Raw genomic sequence first — 9,641 nt, forward strand, 5'->3', positions numbered from 1 at the left:
TTTTTCTTTCCCCCCACACCGACAGTTTACGTCAGCGGCGTACTTCACATTCAGAGGGAGACGTTCAGGATACAGGAAAGTTGTGTAGGTATTATCTGACGTTACTGCACACGAGATATACTAACTCACATTGTTTTTGTTTGTTTGTGTCTTAACGCCATTAGTTCCCTCTCTCTTGGCGGTACTTATCTTTGTTGGAAGTTTAATTGGCCTTATTATGTCAGAATCAGATTCGACTTTATTGGCCAAGTATGTGTGCATTAAACTTGGCCCTGTTATATGCAGGTGCATCTCAATAATTAGAATATCATAGAAAAGTTTATATGTCAGTAATTAAATTCAAAAAGTGGAAATAACACATTATAAAGGTCCATTACACACAGAATGAAACATTTATTAATAATAATAATAATAATAATAATAATAATACCTTTATTTATATAGCACCTTTAAAAACAGCGTTCACAAAGTTCTTTGACAGAACAAGCATGGATAAAACTCCTGCAAAAATAAGAAACCAATAATAAAGAAATTAAAAATAATAATTGTATAAACACACACACACACACACACCACAAGTTGGAAGGACCAACATCGCAATGCAAGTCTGTAAAAATGTGTTTTGAGAAGTGACTTAAAAGAATTCACTGAAATTCATTCATGTCTTAATTTATTTAATTTCTTCTAATTATAACGATTATGGCTTACATTTAATGAAGGCCTAAAATTCAGTGTCTCAAAAAATGTTAATATTACAAATGTTTAATATGGAAATGTTGATGTCCATCTATATGACTTAATACTTGGTTGGGGCTTTTTGACTTGAACTACTGGAAACGGACTTTTCCATCATATTCTAATTTATTGAGATGCACCTGTAATGCTCAGATGTACTTAAATAGAAAAAGACAAATAGTTAAACACGGAATAAGCTGAGCATAAGTTAAAGAAAAAGTGCGCAAACAATAAACAAAAATGTACATGTATGCAAATAGTGACGAAATAAACAACAAGTAGTGGATGATTAGTCCGGTATATTTATGGTGAGTGATACACATATATACATGTATGCACATACATATGCATATGTTCATACCATTGTAGTGGCAGTGTGTGGGTTTGTTTGCGTTGGGTATACTGACTATGACTGACTGCATATCTGCTAAACCACTGCAGCATTTTATGAAAGCACATTTTTCTAAGGAATATCTCAAGTTTCTAATAAATATATGTACTTGTTACAGCCTAAAAGCCTATCAATATCATTGCATTGTGCAATGTTACTTCGTGCAGTGTCACTTTAAATATATTTGTGCAATGTTTCCTCACCTGTGAACATAAAATGCAATCCTTTCAATATATTGTGCAATATTACGGACGTGCAATTCTACGTTTTATTACTTTTCCATATCACTGTCAATATCAGCCTACTTTTCAATATCGATTTATCGAGCTATAAGCTATATGCACTGTAGGCTTTTTACTTTTCACATTTTGTTGAATTAATTTTCTAAATCTATATTTTTTGTTACTCTATTGGGTACTGATGTTAGCATTACTCTTTATACTTTAGGCCTATACATTTCTTTACTCTTGTTATTGATTTTATTGTTCTGCTCTTAAATGGCACTAGGCTACAACCCCCGATATTAACAATATCCTTCAAACACTGAATAATTATGAGCTTTAACCCTACTGTCAGCCTTCATTAAGTTTATGATTAGGTGGCTGTTTGAGTAAAATAAAAATATTTTTCTTCTATTTTCATTTGTACACTTTTATTTCAATTTTTTTAAAGGGAAGCAAAGTTTGTTGCAGTTCCAGAAGTTCTCCACATGTCGGCAGGCAAGCTCTTCTCTGTCAATAACAAGAACCTGTCGCACAACCTTATGTTTAACCCTAGAGCAACATATATATGCACTATAGGTACCACTGGTACAACTTGTATAGTTTATTGGCTACAGTTCAGGACATGTTCTGCCAAAACGTGATTGTCAGTGCAGTTTGTCTTATATGTAACCACACGTGGAAGGCTACACATTCAGAAGTGTCTGCATAGGACAACACATGTGAAAGAGCACTTTTTAAACACATTATTACACACTATATAGATTTTAAATTACTCTAAAAGGAATCGATCTTTTTCCTGGGGTGGCATGCACAGCTGCAGGGCAAGTTTGTGAAATTAGATACATTGACCATATTTCAATAACCTGTGTGATATATCAAATATATGTGATATATCAAGTCAACCATGCAGTTTCAGTAGATATACAGTGCAAAAAAGTCCGGCAAAAGCTGATCAAATTCGGATTTTATTTTCTGCATAAAATAACGTGAGAACCCAAATACTCTCTCCCTCTCTCTCTCTCCAACTCTCTGTCTCTGTCTCTATCTCAAACACTCTCTCTCTCACTCACACACACTCACACACACACACACACACACACACACACACACACACACACACACACACACAATTTAACAGTATAATAGTATACCATGTTTAGGGGAACATGACGGAACGTGTTTGGTGGCTGTGTGGCTCGTGCATTCTGTAACTAGGTTAAAGGGCATTCAATTCAAACTTTGATCAGCAAGAGTGGTATCCTCAGCTGCCCTGGAGTTGGCAACGAGTGATAAGCAAAATGTGACGACATTATTATATCCAATTTATCCTTAAATGTGTCAAATTGTCTCAATGCAAAGCAACGCGGGGACGTCCTTTGCCAGGTGTGTCACTGGCAGAAGTTTTTCCTGCGCCACTAGTCGTCCCTTCTCCGTGTAGGTAATCGGTGTAGGTGCGTGTTTTGAAGTCTGTGTGTGTAAGTGCGTGTGTTGTGTTGTGTATGAGATCAGGGCACACTTTGCCAGTAATTTCCTCGTTGTCCTGATGCGCTCATTGGTGCTTCCCTCCAACGTGTCACCACTTTTGGTGGATTACCCCAGATATCTTCGACATCGAGAGGTTGAAACACCATTCTTTTCGCTCAGCTCCCAAGGCGTCCAGCTGTCAGCAAGGAGCTCTTACAACATTTGAGAAAGTTGTCACTACTAAAGAACAACTCGGGAAAGTGGCTTTGAAGACATTTATTTGTTCTTTTACGCACGTCTTGCATGCAAATGCATTTATTTACTTCAGAGTCGAGGATGACGCCGTCTCTTTTATTCCCAGCCTTTCTGTTTTTGGCACCCGTGCTGCTGAAGGGTCTCTGGGTCAGTGGCTCCCCGGGCTGCGCGTCCTGTAGCTTATCGGCGATCGAAAAAGACGCACAGGAAAAGATGATGATAGAAATCGTCAAGCAGCAACTTTTGGACAAGCTGCACCTGAAAGAGAGACCAAACATTACTCAGACGGTTCCCCGGGTCGCGCTCCTCACTGCGCTGCGTAAACTGCATGCGGGGCGCGTCAGACAGGACGGTACCCTTGAATTAGAGAACACCATACCGACCAAAGATCAAGGCTATGAAATAGTGAGCTTTGCAGATTTAAGTAAGTTTGGTATTCTTGTTTTACACTGTTAATCCGTTTGTTTCCCTCTGTATGGCACTAAAACGCCACATGCGCACAAGTTGTGTGCGTTTTGGGCATGTCTGCGTAAAATGGACACAATTTAGGTCAGGGATTCCGTGTTTCTTTAAGATTTATTTAGGTTACAGCACTGTTCCATGTAATGTAAAAGCTTTTGTTTACATTCTTTTTCAACACATTCCACATGTAATCATAAATACAGACCGCAGGGCTTGTTGTGGGCTTATATTACGAGTCATCCACAACATAAAGTGAAATGCTTGTAATGGGTGGAATTAGGAGTTGTCCTTACATTTTTATATGAATCTGTAGCTTTACTTGATAAGCATGGTTTAAAATGATTTCCCAGTTGCTTGTGTGACAGAGATGTCTCAAAAATGTCCAAAATATTAACAATCTGTGTTGTTCTTAAAATGTCATTGTTTCTAGACGGGACAGAGAGCGGTGATGCAGCCAGTCTCAGTCTTACCTTCCAGTTTCTGCAGGAGCGTGGCCAGAGCATCCACGTAATCCAGTCTTCTCTGTGGATCTACGCCCGCTCCTCAAGTCGGGACTCCCGTCTCTCTGCACGGGTTTTCATCTCTGCCGAAGATGGGGTGTCAGGCGTTAACCGCACCCTGGTGATGGAGAAGATGCTGGAGGTCCAGGAGAGTAACTGGCACACCTTCCCTATCACCCGCACCCTGCAGGCCTTCCTGGATGGAGGCCAGCGCCGGCTGAGGCTGGAGGTCAGCTGCGATGAAGACGGGAAGAACCTCTGCTCCCTTGATGACGCTGCCACCCCAAACCAGCCCTTCCTGGTGGCCCAGGTGCGTCTCCGGGAAGATCACTCCAAACACAGGCTCAGAAAGCGCTCGTTGCGTTGTGGGGACGATGTGAGCGTGTGCTGCAAGAGAGACTTCTACATCAAGTTCAAGGATATCCAGTGGCACGACTGGATCATTGCACCTGAAGGCTACCACATGAACTACTGCATGGGCCAGTGCCCCCAGCATCTGGCTGGCTCTCCGGGCATAGCTTCCTCCTTCCATGCCACTGTCTTCAGCCAGCTCAAAGTCAACGGCATCAACACGGCTGCATCTTCATGCTGTGTTCCCACTGAGCGCCGGCCACTCTCCATGGTGTACTTCAACTCCCAGCACAGCATTGTCAAAACGGACGTGCCTGACATGATAGTGGAGTCCTGTGGATGTACATAAAGGAGAGACTATCAAAGACATGATATAGTTAATATAGATTTCAACAGAGAATATTAAATATGTAAGTATTTTTCTATATCTAGTTTGGGACAACAAACTCTAAATATATTGTATTTTTCTAAAAGAGAAGTCCCAAATTAGACACACAAGTGTGTTGAAATTAATAGACACACCGTTAAGCAGTTTACATGCATATAAACGATGACTACAATGTCACAAAATTAACATTGCATTTCAGTTGGCACAGAGATATTTTTTGTACTATATTTTAAGAAATCAGTTTGCCACACAAATTAAATTTCTGATATGCAGTATGTAAAGAGCTAGTTGGAGGCGAAATGTTGAGTGCCAACTGAGTGAATCTAAATGAGATTATACACGGAGAAACATTTTGGTAACACTTATAACAGTCATTGATCTTTATAAAGGTTCCTTTGTGTCCCTGACAAGTTTTGTGTCATGGTTATGACAGTGTCATAATGTTCTTTTATCCATATATCAGAGGCATCAATTAAAGAGAGGATAGAAACATATGGCAGTCTCAACACAGACAAGAAAGATGTGACATTAATGTCAAATATTCACAGTGGTGACAAGTAGATCAGGCCAGGGCTGATATAAGTCACACTTATGTTGAAGAATTTGTTTTATGGAGGTCACAAAAAATACAAAATAGATTAATATGTGGCCTTCACTGTAGTGTGCATTTTAGAGATGCAATCTTTTTTTAAATTTCATTTCATTGTAGGTTATTTATTTTATGTTTCAGAATTGCTGCTGGGATTCAGTCCAAAATAAGATTTTTTATGGATCTCATGACCTGAGCAGCACTGACTTGCTCTTTCAAAGCTGAGCAAAACATTAGTTACGTGGTTATTTTTTCCACGTTATTAAGTCACAGTGTCCACATGCGGTATATCTGCACACTTTATATTACACACATTGTTATATTTTCATGATCTGCACCTTTTGCTTAGCCTAACATTATAATATATTTTAAAGCAAGACTTTTAAAAAACAAAGAGAGAGATCCTTGATTTAAAGTGTGCCTTCTTCTGTAAGTCGTGATGGCAAAGTGGAACTTCAGTATCACATCATCTTGGTCTAAATACCAAAGAAAATCCACTTAATTGAGTATTATTACTGATTAATGCAGTTTTTATATGTGGACCTGTGATGCAATGTTCATATGGGTTTTAAATATGTTTTATATATGGAATTTTCTTAAATTACAGCCAACAAACATTTTAGTTTTATTGTGAAGTGGCTGCGAGAAGCAGTTTTTTTTTATGATTGAGCCGAAACAAACGGGTACATTCTGCCCTGATTTCTTCTGCTGGTGCTGCACGCAGGTGAAATACGTTTGATCAGCATCTCCACTGTACTATTTACACAAGGAGACTAATCAGTTGGGTAACTATATGAACCCAAGGTCATTTCTCAGCAGCGTGAGCAAACATTTAGCTATTGCTTCAGTGTCAGGTTGTGTGAAGGTCTGCGAGGCTGGTGGGTCACTAGGCATGTGCTGCTGCACGTTGGCACTGAGATCTCTCAGTCTAAAGTCTAAAGTTTTCTGGGATGATGTAAAATAAGAGGCTCCAACATCATCCTCGTATCCCAACAGCACAATTTTTATTCCTTTAATTCATCTTTGAGAATGTACAGTATGTCCATACCTAAAAAAATAACTAAGTGAGGTGTGAGATGTGCATTAATGCTAAAATGGCTAAAAAGTGTTTCGCACATAAGCCACACAATGCAAAACAACGTTACTCACAGATGGGGAACAAATGGTGCAACAGCTCGTAAAAAACAAAGTCATAAATTATCCGAAAAACACTTTTTTATGAGATTTTCAAATGTGGTATCGGCAATGACTCAAAGATTTTAACGTCTGTCAGCATCTGCTTCATTTAAGCCATAATGCACATAGAAGAATCATATAGTACTATCATCTCTTACATACACACTACAAATATTGCTAGTATGTCCAATATGTCTATAGTATAGATCTGAGACCCAGGCCTTGTCTACTTCTCGCCTATCTTTACATCAAGTGGTGTAAAAGCCAAAGATATTTTCTACTCTGATGTTTCATGGGTTTGTCCTTTCTGTGTTGCTAAACTATATTGTACTGCCATGATACACAGGGAAGATTTTCATTTTCAGGCAGTGAGTTGTGGCATTTTTGCCCAAACATTTCTATTACATTTCCGACCAAATAGCCCACAAACATGTTTCACCTCTCTCTGTTGCCTCTCAAAGCTGCTTTTGTATTATTTCTTCCAACCTGTGTAAAACAATTCTAATGCTCAAGTTTATTGTGTGTTATTTTTATCTTGCAAGCACCCCCTTGTCCCAGGACTCAATGTGGCATTGAGGTGCCATCATAACCTAACTTATTAAGCACTTTATCACCCTACTGTATTTTTTTTAGAGCAAATTTTGCTTCAGGGTTCTACTACCTACAGCTCACGTGGGAACTATAGAAAATGTAGATACTGTAGACCTGCAGAAAGCAAATGTCAGTCATCTGATTCTCGCTCTAGTTGTGGCACGCACATTTCTGTATACTGTAACTGGTGGAAATGGAGCCAAGGATTTCAATTTTGTGTCAATTTAAAGTTGTAATTACTGTCTTTATTTTTTATATGATGCTATATTTCATGTATAATGAATGTAATAGCAAATGGAATGATATGGTTACAGTTAAAGTATATTTTTTAATAAATAAATATTTTAAATCAACCTGGATGTTTCCATTTTATGTTTTCTCTCCTCTTTAGCCACAATGACAACACACTGCACCTTGGAACAGAAAGAATAATAGTCAAAGTCATTATGAAAAATGTATACAACTTGAACTGACCACAGCAGAGAAAATGACGTATCACTAAATACAAATACACAGTCGCCGATAAAGTTGGACTGATTTTGTTTTCAGGCACAATCCTGTAAATTGTGGTTTAATTTTCATTGTGATACGTTTGGAAGAGATTGATTAATAAAGTTTTGAGAAGATATACACTTTATCTGTCATGAATCAATCACATTGTCACAATAATTTCATGGAAAGAGGTAAAACATATTTTATTCCAACTTTATGGGCGACTGTGTAGCTTAACAGTATTTTGGTTTTGATATTGAAATTTATATATCCCCCTTAATGCTTTTTATGATGCTGTTTTTGTCACTGCCAAGTCCATAAAGGATAAAACATTAGAAAGTGTCAGTGGTTAAAGAAGATTTCCAATTTCAGCCAACATAAGAATCAAGTAACCTGTAATCACATTGGCACTGACTGTAAGGCAAAGGGTATGTTTGCTCAAACAAATAGTGGAAGTGGCTTTATGGACTGTCTGTGTTTGATGTGTAAACAGTTGTCGCATTCCCTTGGCATGCTGTCATTATCACATCATGAAATTTGCATCTGGGATCAATCACAATCTAAAGCTGAGACAGCAGTATAGAAATACACGGCCGTCCATAAAGTTGAACTAATTTTGTTTTCAGACAGAATCCTCCGTTAACTGTGGTTTCATTTTCATTGTTTTCTGCATGTTTGGAAGAGATAGATTATTAAAGTTTTGAGAAGATATAAACTTTATATGTCAAGAATAAATCACATTGTCACAATCTTTATTCCAACTTTATGTATTTAATTTTATTTTTTTACAAGGAAACAATGAAGTGTGTTTAATTTGAGTAAGAATATGAACTTATAGGCTATGTGACTGTGTATTTTCTGTAATTATAATACAGTTCACAAATCAACCATACATCATCATATGGTGGATCATGGTTGCACACTGAACTATAAAGATTTCTGTGTTTAAGAGAATTCATAATAACAAACTCGAGCATAAATATAAACTGTTTCATGTTTATGCAATCTCGGAAAAATCAATTGCTAAAATCGCTGACTGGAACTTTCACAAACAGTATGCCAAAACATAATGTCCTTTCCTGCCAAAATTCAACAACGCCCCTTCTACAGCCAACAGCGGTGCCGATGTTACCCCATCCAAAATGGACTATAATCAGATCAATTAAAAAGTCCTTGATACAAATTTCTGTCCAAGTCACTGTTTGCCAAATCATCACAAAAACTTCTAATCTTTTTACTTCCATCTGTGTAACCCTATCCTAACCCACTGTCATATCCTGAAGAGAGCAGTGCCGTGCTCCTCTGCCACAGAATCTGAAGGAGGTTGATGCAGGTTTTTATCACCAAGAAGCATAACAGATAATGTTTGCAACAATTTAATATCTAACATCTGACACGGGTGGATTACTGAGTTTTACTGGGCACAGACAGAGGGTCCAATTGTCTGAGGCCTCCTTGGCCTTCACCTGCATTAAAAGACTACACAAATAGTCACAAAGAGACTACAAAAAAAGATACAAAACAGCTGCAAGAGACTCGCAATGACCGTAAAAAGGTTCAAAACAACCATAGACAAAAATAACTCCAAAACGGCCAAATTTATTACAAAGAGAAACAAAACAGCAACATAACACACAAAATGACCACAAAAAAGATACAAAACTGTTGTCTCATCATTTCAGACATGAAGTGTAAACGTACACTGTAAAAAGAGATAAACAATAGCTACTCAATAAAATTGAGGCAACAGATTGCACTCAATATTATTAATTAAATCTAACTATGTTACGAGTTGAGTTAATAACTTAACAGGAAGTGCCTGTCAATTAAAAACGGACTAATTCTATTGTGTTGGATTCATTCAAAATTCTCTTGATTTAGAATTACATACACATAAAGATTATATTTAATGTGGTCAAAATAAGTAGATTCTATCTCAAACATTTTTTATATTAAAGTTACTTAAACAACTACCTCAAAATCAAGGACGCATTTATATTTAATACATTTTATCAAATATATT

General features: G+C 37.5%; 1 protein-coding gene across 1 annotated transcript; it reads left to right on the forward strand.

Moving 5' to 3' along the window:
- The first annotated feature begins 3,123 nt into the window (after positions 1-3,123).
- LOC131969190 (inhibin beta B chain) lies at positions 3,124-7,650 on the forward strand. The gene is made up of 2 exons (XM_059330368.1): positions 3,124-3,493; positions 3,962-7,650. Exons 1-2 carry the CDS (start codon positions 3,124-3,126, stop codon positions 4,729-4,731), a joined length of 1,140 nt encoding a protein of 379 aa, XP_059186351.1. The 3' UTR covers positions 4,732-7,650.
- The last annotated feature ends 1,991 nt before the right edge of the window (positions 7,651-9,641 follow it).

This window comes from Centropristis striata, chromosome 3, assembly GCF_030273125.1.
Source record: "Centropristis striata isolate RG_2023a ecotype Rhode Island chromosome 3, C.striata_1.0, whole genome shotgun sequence".
Lineage (NCBI taxonomy): Eukaryota > Metazoa > Chordata > Actinopteri > Perciformes > Serranidae > Centropristis > Centropristis striata.